General features: G+C 39.0%; 2 protein-coding genes across 3 annotated transcripts; both read left to right on the forward strand.

Annotated features, from left to right (window-relative positions):
• The first annotated feature begins 483 nt into the window (after positions 1–483).
• Positions 484–6,012, forward strand: ube2d4 (ubiquitin-conjugating enzyme E2D 4 (putative)). Its single transcript, XM_034148763.1, has 7 exons — positions 484–764; positions 1,930–1,993; positions 2,127–2,158; positions 2,257–2,334; positions 2,443–2,548; positions 3,132–3,225; positions 3,346–6,012. The coding sequence occupies exons 1-7, from the start codon at positions 741–743 to the stop codon at positions 3,389–3,391; spliced, it is 444 nt and encodes a 147-aa protein (XP_034004654.1). The 5' UTR covers positions 484–740; the 3' UTR covers positions 3,392–6,012.
• Positions 6,013–7,197: 1,185 nt separating this feature from the next.
• On the forward strand, positions 7,198–16,626 carry dbnlb (drebrin-like b). Of its 2 annotated transcripts, XM_034148730.1 has the most exons (15): positions 7,198–7,383; positions 10,204–10,259; positions 10,481–10,593; positions 10,684–10,758; positions 11,077–11,226; positions 11,523–11,600; positions 12,036–12,187; positions 12,712–12,766; positions 12,960–13,022; positions 13,299–13,422; positions 13,688–13,804; positions 14,216–14,332; positions 14,535–14,584; positions 14,672–14,765; positions 15,414–16,626. In XM_034148730.1, exons 1-15 carry the CDS (start codon positions 7,301–7,303, stop codon positions 15,548–15,550), a joined length of 1,464 nt encoding a protein of 487 aa, XP_034004621.1. In that variant the 5' UTR covers positions 7,198–7,300; the 3' UTR covers positions 15,551–16,626. The 2 variants fall into 2 exon arrangements, with proteins under 2 accessions (XP_034004621.1, XP_034004622.1); XM_034148731.1 differs by lacking the exon at positions 13,688–13,804.
• The last annotated feature ends 2,825 nt before the right edge of the window (positions 16,627–19,451 follow it).

Genomic DNA, 19,451 nt, shown 5'->3' on the forward strand with positions numbered 1-19,451 from the left:
CTGTTGTTACAACACCAAATTCATTTCTTTAGTAGTAGTGCCGTGATGTTGATGATACAGATAGTGATTACATTAGTGATTTTTGAATGTATTTATAATTAATAACTTTTGATATAAGAAAGCATGTTATACAGTGGCAAACAGAAAGCATCTAATTGGTAGACACAGCCAAAACATAGGAATACATGTGAAAACATAAGGAGAACTCTGGAGTTTTGGTTCATAGCATTAGTAATGCTAAACAGTCATTTTAATCAAAAAGTGGCCACATGCAGTTGTTTTGTAAAAAGATTGATCATTGTAATTATCTGCCCTAATCATTAAAAGTGATATATATTTGATTTTGAGAAGTGGACCGTGTCCAAGCTGTCATAAATTTAAATTAAATTGTATTTCGACATACAGCAGAACAGAAGTGTCAATTCAGGATTTGTACGACAAGTCTCGCGATATTACAAAAAAACGGTTTGCCATGCACCGAGAGGAGCAACGAGATCAGAGAAGAGACAGCTAAATATCCCGGTTGCTCTGTGGCAAGCGAACGAAAGATCAATATTTAACCCACAATTTGTCGCTTTGGTTGAACTGCAAACCCCAAACCCCAAGCCTGCTTTAAATCAGACGTGATTTTCTGATAAACATTAAGTGAGATTGGGAAGTACGCGGCCACGGAAGCCAAATTGTATGTGTGAAGTGCTAGCTGTTAGCTGACAGGCTACAAAGCTTTAGCCATTGATTCAATGGCGTTGAAACGAATTCAGAAGGTGAGTGTATTTTTTTGAAAATGCTAACAGTACTTTACATTATTTTCTGACTGTGTGACCCTTTGTTCCTATCGTAGCAGTGTACAGCATTATATTTAATATATCCTTAGCATGACTCGCTTGTTTTTGTGCTCCATGTTAAAATAATGTACGGACAAAGACTAACCACTGGTGGCCCTGTTGGTGCATTGCTACGTTACCGTTAGCTATCGATAACAACCCAAACAGCGTCATTATTCTGACAGCTACGTCGTGTTTGTGTTTATTTGTAATTCATTCACTTGGCACATTATTAATACTTCAGTATATGTATTATACAGAATAGGTTGTAAGCGTTATCTAATACGCCAAACAAGTTGTTTCGCAATGCAGATTTAGGCTAGCAGCAAGCTAACTGTTCTCTGGTTTGATTGATTGATTGAGGTGTAACGTTACAGGGTTTGGTTTTAAATTATTAACCTGACAGTGTCTTTATCTTTGTGGTTGCTCACTAATGGTACGGCTGGTGGTGTGTTAAGTAGCTTTATGACAGATGCGTGCATGTTGCCAAAATTGAACCCTAGTGTCACTGTTTCCATATATGGAGTGGCAAATGGGCCATTGGAGCAGGCCGCGGTGTGTATTTATATAACTGAATAGATAGGGTTAATTTTAAGAGATAAATAAAGCCCGTTAAATAACAGGCTTAATTTCTGTTTAACCATCTGTTGTTTTTCTCCCCGTGCTGTCGTTTGGTGAATAGTATGATGTGGCGTTTGGCAAAAGAGCTCGTTGTTGATATAATAAGTGGAATTTAACATACACGTGTATGCCTTAGCCTTGTTTATTTTATTAGGAACATTTTTGTTTCGTTTCTATTGTTACTTTTGTATATAACCTTCCTGGTGTAAATGTAACTGATTTTTATACTTTATGTCATCTGTACTTAAACCACATGTCAACAGCCCAGTTTTTCCAGTAATACAACATGTCTAGAAATTCGGTTCGAACACCAAAAAGGTTAAGTTGGCTTTCCACAGACAGATTAGTTTCCCAGCATACATAAATGTAAAGCAACCACCATTTTAAGATGTATGTGATTTCTATGCAAAAAGCATAGTTGTTGTACCAGACTGCAACTGAACCGTAAATTCACAATTGTATTATGTGATTGTGTTGCCTTCAGGAGCTGTCTGACCTGCAGAGGGACCCGCCTGCACAATGCTCCGCTGGACCAGTTGGAGAGGATTGTAAGTAGTTAGGAAATTGCTGCATCAGTATGATCCTGAACATAATATGACCTCATTGTTAGAGAATGTGATTCTGTGTCAGCAATTTGCTTACAAATGTATGTTCTAAGTGCTTTATCTATCTTTTCTCCAGTATTTCATTGGCAGGCAACAATAATGGGTCCCGTAAGTGAAACCGATTCTTGACCAAATTCTAATTTGATTGAAATATCAGAAACATTGTTGTCAACTTACTTGATTTGTTTCTATTTTTACTTCTATAGAGTGACAGTCCATATCAAAGCGGAGTGTTTTTCCTCACCATTCACTTCCCAACAGATTACCCCTTCAAACCACCCAAAGTGAGTCGTGAAAAAAAAATATGAACTCACTTATTATTAATTAATATTACTGTGGTAAAGGTTATGGGCTTAACTGGAAAATAACATTATTTTTCCATGTTCTCCTAGGTTGCATTCACAACAAAAATTTACCATCCCAATATCAACAGCAATGGAAGTATTTGTCTGGATATACTGAGATCACAATGGTCACCTGCACTTACAGTTTCAAAAGGTACGTGATATGTATTAAAACATTGTTAAATGCAGCTTAATATGATGCAAACTGTATATGATGTTATACTCTGACTGTGTTTTCTCTTATTCCCCAGTGCCAAAATGCTGTTCATGTATATTTCCAAAAATGTAATTTGTTGCAACATCCCTAAGAGCACTGACTTTTAATAACATTGCGCAACTCATTCTTTACTCCGTTTGCTGCTTTTCCTATTCATAACAGGTTTTTATCATGTGCATCTGGGGATTTGGATACATCTTATTTGAAAATGTTCAAGGCCAGTCTATAACCGTGAAGCTCAAGTTTCACAAGTGTTTAAAATGTCAAATCGGGTCAATGACTAAGTGGCAATTTATAAATGTAACATGATAGGTCAGTCAGGGCAAATAAAGCCATGTCTAAAAGGAGGTTCTGCTATTTGGTCATGTATATATTAATATATAGGCCCGACTGTGGGGATTATGTAAAGATGTCAAACACTGCTGAACTACTTAGTGCCTTAGCCAATAAATCCCCTTTCAATTCCATACTGAGTTTTTGTTAATGTCATCTAATTTCTCCCTTATCCATTCTTCCACAGTATTATTGTCTATCTGCTCTCTTCTCTGTGATCCAAACCCTGACGACCCACTGGTGCCAGAGATCGCCCATACATACAAGGCTGACAGGGAAAAGTGAGTGTAAAACGTTGATCAGATTTACTCCCCGTCATACTACTGACGTGTTATGTTTGGAGATAAATACTTCAGTTTTTATGTTCACCAAACCTTACAAACTTTGCCTTTGTCTTACAGGTACAACAAATCAGCGAGAGAATGGACACATAAGTACGCAATGTGAGAAGGCCAGTGAGATCAAAATACAAATGAGAACAAAATAAACACGTTTGATTTGTAACTTGAGGCAAATGAGCGACAGAGGGGGGAAAAAACTAAACTAGACAACATCTTTTGGAGGAGGAAGCGATACAATGAGGTACAGTGCCACCTGGCTTTCCATGTGCTGAGCTGCTACCATGTGCTGTCCTTCATGACTTGTATGGATCTGCTGAGCAGGACCTGACAGGCTCCTTAAAGCACTCCCATATGGAATACCGGAAATACTCTTCACAGTCCATACCGCCACACTCAGACTTTAAACTGTTACTCCTGCTTTTGTGATTATCACCTTCATCTTTGCTATTCATTCGCATCATTTTCACCCTCAATGAGTCATATCATTATGCTACTCGGAAAGCATACATTTATTTCGGAGATTGGCTCTCCCTTTATTTCAGAGGTACTTGTCTATGTCCCACTGGATGTCTTGTTATTACTGTGTTTCCATGTATTTAGTGGCCTTTCTGTGTTTTTATTTTCGGTTTATGTGCAATTGAGGCAGAATGTTCCCTGTTCAACACGAAGTGGTGCAGTGCCATTACCAGCAGCCGATCTGTTGGCACATGCTGTCTCTACCCCCAAACAATGTGAAAGGTGTAAAGAAGGATCAGTCTCTTATCACTCACTGCATTTAAATAGCGACAGTACTTAAGTGCGTTTGAGGACATTGGAGAGCTGCTGTTAACAGCCAGCTGGCCCTTGCCCCACTTCAGTGGTGCTCCATAGGGCACATGTCTACCTCCATTTTTCTCACACATGCTGCCATTGCACTTATATTCCATATAAGTAACCACCCATGGCTGGTGTCCATAGTGCAGAAAATACTACTGTTTGACTTATTACTTGTTGTGTAGCTATGAACATGGCTACTCTTTGGCATCTAGCTGAATGTGTGCCACCTCCTCAGTACAGTTACTCAGGTATCTAATCAAAACATCAGCCTTCACATGCAGTGACCCATGGTGAGAAAAATGAGCAGGCTTCTTAAAAGTTGTACTGACATTAGTTCAATGTTTTGTTCACAGAAAAGGAAAACAAACACGCTTCCTAAAGAGGCAACATGATCAAAGACAGATCAGCACTCCTGAAGTTCTTCATGCATATTTACCCTGATGGTGTGTGCACACAAATAAGCTGACCTAGAAGTACTGTCATTTAGTCACAGAGCGATTTTTATTTTATCATCTTTCAAGTTCTTTGCATTACCATCTCCATTTATTTTTGAATAACACTCGGATGTGAAGAGCTTTTACATGCTACTGTTCTTCTTAAAGGAAATGGCCTTTGGCTACAGCTGGCTTCAGAACATGGTAATATCAAGTCATGTGAATCGTGTTACTTGAGGTGAATTAATACAGTTGCCATGAGAATTTCATCTGCTTTACATATCAAGTGATGTGAAGTTTGTCATCATTTCTTTATGTTCATATTCGGGTCTGCAAAGGTTTGTTTTGGGATTAATCATCCACACTGACAGTAAAACAGTTTGTCTCTGTGATACATTTGTGACCTCTTGTATTGTATGGAAAGCTTTAGTGATAGGCATTTTATTTTTCATTCATGTCACCAGAATTTAACAAGATTGTGATGTGTCATTATGTAATATTGGTTTAAATATAATCCATTGTAACTGTTGGATAAAGTAGTAAAGAAATGCTATGATTTTTTTCTTTTTTTCAACATGGCTCATAATGTGCTGATGCTGCCAACATAAAGGGAGTTATTTGACATAACGGGGAATAAATTTAGCTTTTTAGGCATTATCGAGTGTGTTTATCCAGAAAGGCCAATACTAAAGCATGAACATTTTAAAGGCTTTGATTGTAGAATTACCCCATGGTTTAGGCGCCAAATATAGATTTTCATGAATGTTTGCTGATGTTGAGAAAATGGTCAAAACAAGTTGTCCTTAAATACAGTAAACACTAATATGTTTTGAAAACCCTCTGATGCAGTGATAGTCTTTTGCTGTCAGTCCACAATTGAAAATGACTTGATTATAGTACTACTTTGTGTGTGTTGTTTGTTCATTTGGCTATTTATTTATTTGAAAGCAGAGTATCTTCCAACTTTATGATTGAATGCAGCTTCAATTCATCCTGTGAGTGGCGTGACATTAACTCCTTCTGTCCAGTGTGCTCAATAGAGTTTATATAGGCAGCTTGGCATGCTTTGCACTCTGGAGAACCTTCTCACAGCCATTTGCCAGATATCAGGGATTTCGTTACGATTCATCTGCCTAACACCTCTGACTAAAATTTTAGCCTTAACACTCATTTTGTAGATATATAGAGAGAACATTGTCATAATCTGTACATTTGCTATCAGGGCTGTTTTCCCCCAAATGGGCGATGCGTTTCATCAGTAGACATGGAAACTTGCTTGAACACTACCAATGTTTTTGTTTTTGAAATTTCAGCCTGGCTTTTTCTGAATGCAGGACCAGTCTTCATGCATCTTAAAATTTGGAATATGTGTGCTTGAAACGCCACCATGATTGTCCACTTGCCCTCACATAGCCTACACAAGATAACTATTGATCTTGTCATAACATATGAATAAAGCTCATCTTGGTTTACCGTTGTCTGCAGTAACTTTTTTTGTCTTCACGATGTCTAACAAAGCAGTATGCCATGAGCCAGAACCCTGTGTCCATTGATGGTATAAAATAAGGAGCAAATGCTTCTAAATAAACCGAATTACTGTTTATAATTATACTGTTTATACATTATAAGCACAGAAAGTTGTGTAAAGGTTGTATTTGTATTATTAGTTTATTGAACAGGGACAGTCCACATACATATAAACTGCTGTTGATGCACCGTGGACAGGTGTTGCAAAGTCACCATGAAAATAAATTATCCTATTTAAAAAATAACAAATGAATAAAATAAATTGAAAAGATTCAATACAGGACATGCCAATTAAAACAGTATATTGCGAGCCATGGGCGTCACTTTGTCTAATCTCTCTAGATTTAACATCAGCATAGCATAAAACAAAAGATGTCTTTATGCACACAACGAGCACACAGGTATGGAGGTCAGAACATGACATAAGTAAAAAAAACAAAAAATGCTTAACTACAGGAATAAATAAAGGAATTAATACAATAAAAAAATAAATGTATAACTAAAAAAATTAAAGTTGAGAATAAAACAGAACAGGCATTATTTCATATCTGTAATGTATTTCTACATTTATTTTCATTTAAATGTATATATTTATTCATTTCTGTATCTGTGTAAACCCATAATATACGTAGAACCCCAGACGGTAAAATGATCGCGATAGATGTCCAGGATGCAAAGGGTAAGTGGATGATTAGAGTCAGAAGGTTGGTGGTTTGATTCCCAGCATGGCAAAGGGACTTTTGCTATACTGGAAGAACATGTCTCCCTTTCTTAAAGCAGCGTCCGCAGCGCAATGACAGTTGAGCAGTTGAGAGCAACTCTTTACCTAACTTAAAAAAATGCTGTAAACGCCGTTTACCTGTGAAACTAGGTCTAGGGTGCGTTTCATTCATAAAAACCTCATGCGAGGTTAGTGCGGTGCTTACAACACAATCTCTGTGCAGGACGATTTTTTATTTAATAAAAAATCCCGAATTAGGGAATTTTCTAAATCTCAATAACTATTGGCAATTTGAATTAAATATATGTAAATCCAATATTAGAATAATAAAAAACGCAAACTATCTCCGCCTTTTCGGTGTGTCACGCTATAATAAATGCAGTGCACCGTGGCTGTGGTTAGCTGCTATCTGACCTAGCTTCCTGCCCAGCTGAAAGGCAGCATCACGCCGCTCCTCCCAATAGGAAGGGCGCATCCCGGATAGATAGCTAGCTGGCTAGCTGTACTAAACACAACGATGGCAGTTAACCTCAGCAAAAACGGCACTGCATTAACAGCTGCATTTAAGGAAGTGGTGGACGAAAAATCCAGTACGAACTGGTAAGTAGCAGCATTTAAAAAAAAACGACAACATTTGCACATTGTAGGAGGCATTTTGTTAGCTTCAGTTTTGGCTAGCATTGTCGTCAAGTAAGTTAAGGTATCCTTACGATGGATAAACTTAATACGGGACTAAATGTTACTTTGTTAATAACAGGAGGCTTCTACATATTACATTTAGCGATAACGTTAGATTAAGTCAGATTTTATTTTCTCACATTTGCCATTGCGACGTGTGTTAACGTAGCTAATTGAATAGCTAGTAACATTGTTAATAAGCTTGGTACACTGACAACCGACAGGCTAAACACTTAATCTAAATTCTATGCATGTGATTTATTATCATACTTTGATACAATTGGGTCGTAAAATGTAAATGAAAAGGTTGATAGCTATCTCGCCCACTTCCTGGTGAGATATCAGAAGTTAAATGTGGCCAATATGTGAAAGTCAAATCCAGGAACTTCCTCTTTGATGCAGTAACAGTAAATGTCTTTGTCTTTGCCTTTAGGCTGAATTTAACCTGTTGATGACAGCTGCTGTGTTTAATGATGACCTGAATTAATTAATCTCGCGGAGAAATTGCCCAGGGATCCCTGCAGGCTCCATATTTAGTCAAAAAAAAAAACGTGTCTGTTAAATGTGTGCCACTTTTCACTCAGCCACCGCCTAACACCACAGCTTGCTGTTACTTTGGGGGTTTTCTGAAATGATGCTGACAGGAAAAGAATAAAGCAGCCATCAATCATCAAGTAGTTTCAGTGTGAGCCACTTCCACTTACCTAGCTATTAAAGTTTGCGTTATACTCTTCTGATCTGAAATAAAAACACTTTGCAAGGCCACTGGACATGAATTAACATGCACTGGTTCTGGTTTGAATTGTTATTACAAGAACTCTGGGGATAATCATGTTGAACACAATAAAGCACATGGCTAATAAAAGCAAATATCATGAGTGGAGTTTGTGTATAAGAACAAGCCAAATGATGATTTGTCTGTGAGCATCAATGGTTTTCTATTAAAAGGCTTAAAATCTTCACTGCTGTACTAAGTCATATCTGTGTGACATCACATAGCAGCTGTAACCAATGATAAAATGCATCATTGATACATAATGGGTTAAACTTCTGATAGTAAATGATCATGAATAAACATATCCCAAGGCCCGTTATTTAATGACTTGCTTTGTTCAGCCAACAATCCAACAAATATTTAGTTTAGCATCATTTACAACACAGGAAAGCATTGACACAAGTCACTCTGGTAAGTGTTTGTCTCCTTCATATTTAGATTAATATGATTATGTAGCATTTCCCTAATATTAACACCAATACAGAAATGCAAAAACCTCTTCGGCCCATTTGTTCACTTAAACTCTAGCCTCTCCGGTTGATATTCTGGGCTCCCTCAATAAAAACATCCTCCCCTCTGTCATGAACCTTGGAGTGACCTTCAATAGCGCTTTTAAATTTGATAAGCAGGTCAGCACCGTAGTCAAGACCTGCTTTTTTTAAATACAACTATTGGCCAAGACCAAGTCGTTTTTATCTTTTAAAGACCTAGAAAGGGTTATTAACGCCTTTGTTACCACAAGACTGGACTATTGCAACGCTCTATACGTGGGTATGGACCAGGCCTCAATTAGACGCCTGCAGCTAGTCCAAAACGCAGCTGCGCGTCTTCTCACTGGCCATAAAAAGCGTCACCACATCACCCAAATTCTGGCCTCACTGCACTGGCTTCCAATTCGGTTCCGAATTGATTTTAAACTCCTTTTATTTGTTTTCAAAGCCCTAAATGGGCTGGCTCCGGCCTATATAGCCGAACTCCTCCATCGCTACACCCCAGCCAGAGCTTTAAGGTCTGCTGACCAGCTGCTGCTGGTAGTGCCCAAGACCAGGCTAATTCAAATCAAGTTTTATTTATATAGCACATTTTTAAACGACTTTTGGTCGAGCCAAAGTGCTGTACATATAATAAAAATACCCTACAGTAAAGACACTTTACAGCAAATACAACAGCACAGTTTGTGCAGAATATCAGTATGAGAAAATGACACCCTCTGTCCTTAGACCCTCACATCGTACAAGGAAAAACTTCCTTCTAAAAACCCGAGGTCATCGAGCATTCGCAGCAGCTGGCCCTAGGCTCTGGAACACTCTGCCCCTCCATGTGAGGTCGGCCCAGACCCTAGGGGTTTTTAAATCAACACTAAAGACTCACTTCTTCTCCCTGGCCTTCTAGTCAGAGCGGAGCACGACTCCTGACATTTCCCTGTGTTCGATTTTTATATTTGCTGTTGTAATTTATTGTCTTCTGTTTGCGATTGTAGTAATGTGTTATTTATTATTTGCATGTACAGCACTTTGGCTCGACCAAAAATCGTTTTAAAAATGTGCTATATAAATAAAACCTGATTTGATTAAACAATGACCGATTAAACATGGAAAATGTTCCTTAGAAAAAGGGCTCAGTATAAACTAGGTATCCATTTGTGAAGTGCTGCTGATCCTATTTGTTTCACATTTAGTATCGAGGAAACGTCAGTGAAATCTTATCTGGTGCAGGAACACACATCCTGTCAGGATTACTGACATGGCTGATTTTAAATGGGATTTAAACGGCAGCTACATAGTATTTACACTAACACCCTACTTCTGTAAATGTATCCTGTTGGAAAGGGGCTTAAGAGTGATCAAAACAATCCAGTGTTTTGAATGAAATGGTGCACATCAGCCTGTGGAACAAACTGTGTTCTGCCTGCCTGTGTGATCTGTTCATCTGGTATTTTAATATCCTTAATCCGGTGTTTTCCACAGGGCCTTGTTCACCTACGAGGGAAACAGTAATGATATCCGCCTGGCAGAGAAAGGAGGTGAGTAATCGAGCTGAAATAGTTATCACGTTTTTATTATCTCAACGTGGTAATATGAAATGTGTGCCGGAATTTCGTTGTCAGCATACAGCTGGAATATCTGCACAAAAGGAGTGCTTGCCTCTGCTTTCTCACCCAGACATTTGTAAGAGGAAAAATGTCCACAGTTACAAAACCAACCACAGTAACCACTTGACTTTTCCACAATGTTTATGCTTCAGATGGAGGACTGGAGGAGTTGGTTGAGGAGTTGAACAGTGGAAAAATTATGTACGCTTTCTGCCGGGTCCAGGATCCAAATTCTGGCCTCCCTAAATATGTCCTCATCAACTGGGTTTGTGTTACACTTAACTATCCTGTATTTGTTTGTCCTCCTTTTTAAGTGGCCATCCCTTAACTTGTAGAGTATCTCTTTATGTTTCAGACTGGGGAAGGAGTAAAGGACGCTAGAAAAGGGCAATGTGCACATCACGTCAGCTCCATGGCTACTTTCCTCAGGGTAAAACTCTACACATTTGATTCGAGTCTAGTTTTAACTTGCATTTGAATGTCTGTTTATGTTTGCAGAGGTTCTTTTTTATTCTAAACTGCATGTTGTTGATGGGTTTTAAGCTGGACTTTAAAAACAGAAACGCTATGAGAATGTTGCACAGCTTACTGCATGTGTTATTGTAAAAATGCAACCACTTTTCTGTGAGTTATATCAAACCAGCATACAGTGCATGTAAACAAACTATTGTGTGGTGCATGCATAGACCAAGATAACAATTGTAGGTGTTTCCCCCGTGAATTGAACTTGTATTCCCTGCTGCTTCAGGGAGCCCATGTAACTATAAATGCCAGAGCAGAGGATGACGTGGAGCCCGAGGTGATCATGGAAAAGGTGGCCAAAGCTTCAGGAGCGAACTACAGCTTCCACAAAGAAGCCCCCAGCCGCTTCCAGGACAGCGGTCCTCAGGGTCCCGTGGTATGCAGCGCATGCATTTCCTGCCTATCTTAACTAGGCTTCATAATTTAAAAGAAAGGGTTACTCTTTGTTTTTACCTGCCATTCATTCACACATGCTTCAAAATAAAACATTTGGAAATGGCTGGCCTATAAGGAAGGCCACAATACAATGAATGTAGTGTATCATGCTTTGGTTCAGAGGAAGCAACCATTGGTTTAGAGGAAGCAACCATTGGTTTGTATTTGATAGTCATTAAAAGATCAAAATATAAGATAGTTATAAAATGATAATAAAATGTATTTTCCTTCTTGTAGGGCTCAGTGTACCAGAAGACCAACGCCATGTCTGAAATTAAAAGGACCAACAAAGACAACTTCTGGGCTCAGACGGAGGTAAGCTACTTCGGACATGTTTTACATCATGAGTGTCAGAGTACCTCAATCATCTTTGAAAAATGACTCTCTTAGAAATGTGTTCTTTTAATGTAAGATGTTTTGGATTCATTGACTCCAAAACCACTCTTAAAATGGCAGAATCTGCAAAAGTGCAGGAGTTTTTAAGACATTTGACACATATTTTCATTGTTCTTAAAAGCCTTAAAACAAATACAAGGCATGCAGTTTTTATCCATCGTATTCTTAGTCAGCGAAGGCATTGTTGTAACCTTTTCCTTTGTCTGCAGTTTTGGCTCATCACCTGTCACAGATAGAAAGTGGTGCTCATTGCCTTGCACTTTTACTTGGATAAACTATTCTGAAATCAAGCGGCTGTAATATAGGCAAATTACCGGATTCATCGCTGACCTTGTTGGTCTGTTTGGCTTTTAGAAAGACGAGGAGAAACGACGCAAGGAGGAGCGAGCCAAAGCAGACGATGAGCGCCAGCACCTGGAGAAAGAGAGGAAGGACCGAGAGGCCAAAGAGGCAGGGCAGAGGGACAAGAGGGACAAGGAGAAGGCGTCTCAAATCGACGAACAAAAGTAGGTGTCAGCCGATGGAAGGCCAGTTTAATGTAGCACATATTGAAGGGTTGACATTACCAGTGGTCGACAAAGTAAAAGTACCAATACCACAATGTAGAAATACTTAAAATTTAAAGTCCTTCATTCAAAATGTTGCTTGCGTTAAAGTATAAAAGTTAGCATCAACATGTACTTGTGGTACAAAGAGTATGGGTACTCATTCAGCACTGGCTCATGTAAAAAATATATATATTATTGTACTGTAATATATTTATTGATGTGTTCAACATTTTCCTGTTGCAGCTGGTAAAGCAAAAACAAATGTATCTTAACCTCTTAATAGTACATAATACATGTAAATAACAATATTTATCTCTGAATTGTATTATAAGTATATAAGTAGCAGGAAATGGACTTGCTCATGTGAATTAAAAGTACTTCAACATTGTACTTAGGAAGAGCACATTTAAGTTCTTAGTTACTGTCCACCACTGCAAATAGCGTGTATATATATTTAATATTTGTTCTTATTTGTTCGACAGGAAGTACCAGCAGAAGCAGGATTCAACCACTAAAGAGCAGGAGAAACAACGCTATGTGAGTGAAGGACAAAATGTCGCTCTGAGTTAAGGAAGTGTCAATGTGGACTGGTGTGAAATGAACTTTCCTATATAGCGTTTCTATGATAATGCATGTAGTTAGAACAGTTTTTGGTAGTGCACACATTTCATTTAGTTAGAAAGGTAGATGATGTCAGCAGTGTCAACATTGGTATCGACATCATCATCAGGAGGAGAACCAGGCAGCCCAGACGAAGGGAATCAAGAGAGGTGAATCTGTGGAAAAGGCCAACGTGAGTTCCCCTTCCCGAAAGTGCTCTCTTCTGGCCAAACTACTTCCTGTTCTCTCGCTTATCTCAAAACAAGTTCTAGTCTCTTCGAAGCTCAACGTAACACACCTTGCATTTTCCAGCCTTTACTGCATGGTGTCTCCTTTCTCTGTGATCACTAACGGAAAAAGACATCTGTCTGTTGTGTCGTTTTTTTCTCGGCAACACTTCCCACTACATTATTAATAACCAAAGGCTCTCTAATTCTTATTGTTCCTATTGTTGCTTCTTTTTCCCCAGGAGGCGGCTTCTCTCATCTCTCAGCGCGCTTCAAACCCAAGAGAGATGTTCAAGCAGAGAGAGAGAGGAATAACTCCCAGTGACTCTGACGTCCCCTCTGTTCCCCCCGTCAGCCCCCAGCCAGGTACCAACCTCTACATATAATCTGTTAGCTTTAAATGTCTCAGCCCTTCCTGCAATGAACAGGGTTTCTGCTAGAGGACATTTCCGCCCCATGCTGTCTTTTTCATAGCTCTAACTTTCCTTCAGACTTCTTTTTTGTGTCATACTTAACGCGGTGCCTCCATCATGTGGCGTCTTCTCTTCCTCTGCTTAACCGGTCTGCACTTTTTCCCTCTCGTCCATTTCTTTTTGGACTTTTTGGTGGCTCCGTATGTGTCTCTGCTTAGGGCGTCTGCAAAGCCCTTTCCTGGCTAAGCCGGGGTATGAAGCTGAACGAGCCGAATCCCCTCAGCGCCAAGCTTCTCCTCTGCCAGCCGGCTCCGCCTCTCCTGTCCGTGCCACAGGTGTGAGCTTAGACACACACACACACACACACATACACATACATACACACACACACACATACACACACACACACACACACACACACACATACACACACCTACACGCAATTATACATGTGGAAAGAATGCATGCACAACATATTGGGTGGCAGTCTCATACTTCACTAAATGCCTCATTTCTCATCGTGTCTGTGTCTGATCATCTTCATAATCCTTGTAATCACAAACATCATGAGTCATGCTTCCATTCAACGCACTTTTTGTTTCCCTAAGAAATCAGATTATGTGTTGTTACTCCTCAAGTCCCAATAGCCCCTCTCTGTGAGTCGGGCGGGGCTCTCCTGCATGTGTGGACCTGTGAGTGTGTTCCCTGTGTACATGCATGTCTATGCTTGTGTTTTGGGTGATAAGAGCCTGATGTGGACGACGGACAGTCCAGGTGTGAGTATGAGGAGCAGCAGGAGGAGGAGCAGGAGGAGGCCCCTCTGCCGCAGGAGGAGGCCCCTCTGCCGCAGGAGGAGGTTGAAGGTGGGGCTCATTTCACATCACACCACCCTCACTGTTAAGCATCAGCATTGCAACCCTCCCATCTGCATCGCATGAAACATTTTGTATGTTATAAACACATAATGTTGCCTTCACCTGAGCCGTCAGGATCAGCTGCTGCTGCTGCCCCCTGCTGGTTATTAGACAGCCAACACATCACACTGACTGTAATCTCTCTTTTCAGAGGAGGCACCAGCTGCCCACATCCAGGTGGCTCCTGAAGAGCCTGCTCAGGTGATTGTTTGTTCACCTTTTAACAGGAAATGCTATGCCTGTTTTCTTCCTTCATATCAATCATTCTGAAATGCATCTTTATTCCAGCCCGAGGTGGAGGAGAACAACATCGAGGAGGTGACTCCTGATGAGACGCCGGACAAAGGCGCCTGTGCCAGAGCCCTGTATGACTACCAGGCTGGTGAGTTTCCTTTGTATACTACACCGTAACAGCAATCAATCAACATTGTTTTGGCAGTTAACCTTTTTAGAAATAAATGTTTTACTGTGGTCAAAAGACTCTCGCTTGCTGCCCACAAAGGGAGGCTGGCACCTGTGTTACCGCTGCAGTCTAACAGCTGATTTACATAACCACAATAACACATAATAAAATTCAGATCTCACTCTATTATTGTGACCTACTTGAATACATTTAAGTCTGGTGATGATGATGATGATACCAGAGAAAAATGCGGCAGCCGAATTAAGGATTTTTTTTCCCTCCAGAAGATACATTTTTATGTTGAGGGTGATGATAACATATGACAACAACCAAAAAAAGAAAATCACCTTTTGGCATAGCCGTTAATAAAATGCCAAATTTCTGTACATTTTCAGTAATTTTCTTTGGACGTCAAGACGACAGAATAGCTTATTTTAAAATGAAGCTGGTTAAAACTATTGATTGGGACCAAAATGAAATGATAGTGTATTCCAGTGACTGCTATATATGTAAACTATTATTACGTTTGCATTGTGGGAATGATAGTCTAATAATCGTCTGATTTAAAATGTGAATATCATGAAGTATCTTTCATGCCGTTGATGAGAATCTGCTCTTCTCCTCCAGCTGACGACACAGAGATCTCATTCGATCCCGACGATATCCTCACCGGCATCGAGATGATAGACGAGGGCTGGTGGCGGGGCTACAGCCCAAACGGCCATTTTGGAATGTTCCCAGCCAATTACGTGGAGATGATGTAGCCCCGCCCCCAACCCCACCTCAACATCATCACACTGGCAGCTCCCGGAGGACCTCTGCAGGGAAAACAACACTCTGCACACTCTCCTCCCATTGAGCTGATCAGGATGAAACGGAGCGTCGTGGACCAATGAAACGGGATCGTGGGCCAGAAGCTTTCTAAATCTCTCCCTCTTTTCAAGAAAGCAATTCCATTTAATTGTTGATGTTGTGAGCGACTGATGGCATAGTTTAGGGACTTGTGAAGACCAATACTCCCTCCCTGCACCCCCTAAATTCCATTTCCTTTCCTTTAAATGTGATGCAGTACATTACCAGCCTTTTGTTAAGTCTTAAATTTAGCACTTGTCGTTCACATTCCTTACAAAGTGACTTCAGTTCCTTTTCAGGTATACTTTTTTCGTTACTTGTAGCAAATGCTCCTGTGCATTTCAGGAAAAACAAAGATGGCGGTACCAGCTGCAGTGTAATCTTTTGCCTTGTTTTTTGCCTTTCTTTACCAGCAGACTGAACTTTTTTTCTTTTTTTTTTGTGATTTATCCTGTGTGAATTTCAAACCATGTTTTAGTACTGGTCTCACTGTGGTTGAAGTGAATATTTAAAAATAGAACAAAAAAATCCCGATGTTTGCTGTGCTCTGGATGGATTTAGTTGGGAATGCATAAAACGGTTCAGTTCCCTTTAACTGTGAGTGTATAACGGTTGTTTCCATTTCATGTCCGTCTTCATCTGAACCAGAGTATTTCAACATATTTAACGTTTCAGGGACAAGCTGAAGAGAATAAATCATGTGTCACCATTATTTGACTTTGTTTAGATCTCGCTGGTCTGAGGTTGAGCTTGAGTGCATAACAGAGATATTGTTATGGTGCCATAATGACGGGAAAGTAACATTTTAATTGAAATTGTGCGAGTTCACTGTTTTTATCATGGAATAAATAAGTGGCTCTTTGAAGCTTTGAGGGAAAAGAATTATCGATAATAAACAGAAAAGGGCATCATGTATCCATTATTGTTTGATTCAGAGTATATTGTAATGCAAAGACATTCTTCATAATAAAATAAATAATCAAAACCACGATTTTGTATTTTCTCAGATCATTGCAGTGCATACATTTAATCAAATCTTGACAGAACAGCAGGGATTTTCAGAGGTTTAACAGGAACTCCGATGTATACACAGATTCACTATGAGCTCTTCAGTTTCCTGGAATTAAACAACAGCTGGGGAATTCACCGCTAATGCATAGGTTTCATTTTCACACCATCATCTGATTTCACCTCTCCCACATCCTGCAGTTTCATCTCTGTTCGCTTGAATTACGAGAGATGTGTCCTACTCATTTAAAGTGATTAAATATTTTAAAGTATTTTTTTTAATACTTTATTTTGAATTGTTTTAGTTACAATTAAGCAAAGACATACACAATATACAGTAAGTAGGTACCCGAAACCTTTACATGGCGTACAAGAGAAAAAAAAGAAAGCAATAGTTGATTTTCAATATATCTTTAAACAATTTGGAGATCTGTATACTTGCTTGCTTTGTTACATTATTACATTACATGTCAGACGCTTTTATCCAAAGCGACTTACATACTCAATACTGTGGACAGTCCCCACAGGAGCAATTTGGGGTGAAGTGTCTCAGGGACACAACGACATGCTGACTGCAGTGGGGTTTGAACCTGTGACCTCCTGATCCGAACACCTACGCACAACCACTGCGCCACACGCCTCCACCTTTTTCCCATCAAAAATATATTTGCTGGGGTTTTTGTTCACTTACACATTTTGAATGTGCAAATCAAACATGCCTGCAGAATAAAGCTCCCTAAGAAACACACTTTGAAGTCGTAGGCATTCAGTAAAGTTTCTGTAAAGCCTTGCATTAAATTGTCATCTTTACATAATTTATTATAGTGCGCTTTCAATACTTCGAGAATATTAGTTTCAGCTTGTATGAAATTGTGTTTTTAAATGTAATTTAATATTAGCTTGTCACTAAATGAATCAACCTATTATCTGGATTTAGTTTCAGAGTAATTTCCTTTTCCACCTACACTATCTAGAAACGGGTATCACATAGCTTTCCCTTTTTAACACCTTTAACGCTCAATCAAATGGTTGTTGATGTACTTCTGCTAGTGTATTTGTATCCCTAAAACAAAAACAACTAATTTATTCTGGAAAACTCTGTTCAAGTTATGACAGTTTCTCACCATGACTACAATCTGACTCCAGTTACAGATTGTTCCCAGGATAGTGACTGAAAATTCACAATATGTTCTGTAATCTACATCGTGCTGCCCTCATCTCAACCTCGTGTTTATGTCAGTGAAAGTCTGAAATGAATAGCTGGGGATTTCTCAATCTCACAACTGATGTTTTTGCTCAACGGCTCTCCACATTTGTTATCGCTTGCAGGGGATAGAAGAGATCAAAGCTCGGCAAAACATATTGTCACTATTAAGTGGAATCAAAAGGAATTTCCTATTTAGCTCATTGTACAACTATGAATATATGTAATTCAACAAGTTCAAATACAACAAGGCAAGGCAAGTTTATTTATATAGCACATTTCAACACAAGGCAATTCAAAGTGCTTTACAAAAGTGAAAGACATTAAGAGCATTAAGAAACATATTATGAATTGACATTTAAAAACACTAATTTAAAAGAAAAGATACATGAATTAAAGTTACAGTGCAGTGTGAGATACACACATCTGAAATCTTTAGGTCTGACTCAATCATTGCTAACTTTTTAGCAGAAATAGTTTTATATCACCTCCCTTTCTTTCTACTTTCTTGTTTAACTTGTCCTTTAGTTATTTTAAATGTGTCATGCTAAACGAACCCCCCTTTGGAAAATTCAAATCTGACCCCATGGTACCTTTTAGTTTTCGCCGAAACTATTCCTCACACACACATTATCTCTGCAAGTTACTCTCTTTTCTGCATTCCTCATGAAGTTCACTGTTTTCACATTTAAGAAATGAATCCGAAGTGTTACCTAGATTAGATGATTCATTTCTATATTGTACACCTATAATTGTGTTTGTATGCTGTTTGAACACAACAGTTTTGCAGAGATTCTTGTTAATCATCTCAAAAAGGAAAAACATAACTTTTTTCGTATCAATCAAAAACAAAAAAAATCCCTCCTGAGGTTTGAACATTTTGTAGATATTCGGTTATTTTGACATTTAAATGTTAATCATTTTTGAAATGTCATAGTCTATCCGCAACAGATGGGGGAATAGGGCATCCCCCTTTTAAATAGTTCAAAAACAAGGGGAGGAAATGGGGATAGTGTCGAGTGCAGCTTTATCAACCGTCTGTGTTTTTATCACATCATTTCACTGTAAAAGGAAGATAAGGGGAAAATACAAATAGTTTTAAGTGTGACTGCACGAGAACATAAAAGGATGTGATATTATATATCTAATATCTTCTTGGATAACATATGAAATCTGTAGGAAAGTAACTTGATCTTCTCCCTATGACCATAAGGAACATTAAGTCTTGAGACAACTCCCTTTGACACATAACTGTGAGAAGAGGAATAGGTGGTGACCGTTTATTACAACTTCCACTCATTTCTAGTACTTCTGCATTGTGCTGGCATTTTATTTTTAACCAATATTTTTTCATGCAATGACCAGTAAGGATTTTAAAGAAGTAGTGCTTCACCTCTTCCTTAAATGTAAGGTTTCTATCCTTGCAGCTATCAGCCGGTTTCAAACCTTTTACTTATTCGACTAATTTACCTATGTGTTTACTCATAATATCAGCTGTAATGAGTCAAACATCTGCCATTAAAGCATGGAAACGTGTCACAGTAGAGGCACAACATACTAATGTAAACCTGGAAAGTACCATTATAGGGTCCCTTTAAAAC

This window comes from Trematomus bernacchii, unplaced genomic scaffold (assembly GCF_902827165.1).
Source record: "Trematomus bernacchii unplaced genomic scaffold, fTreBer1.1, whole genome shotgun sequence".
NCBI classification, from domain to species: Eukaryota; Metazoa; Chordata; class Actinopteri; order Perciformes; family Nototheniidae; genus Trematomus; species Trematomus bernacchii.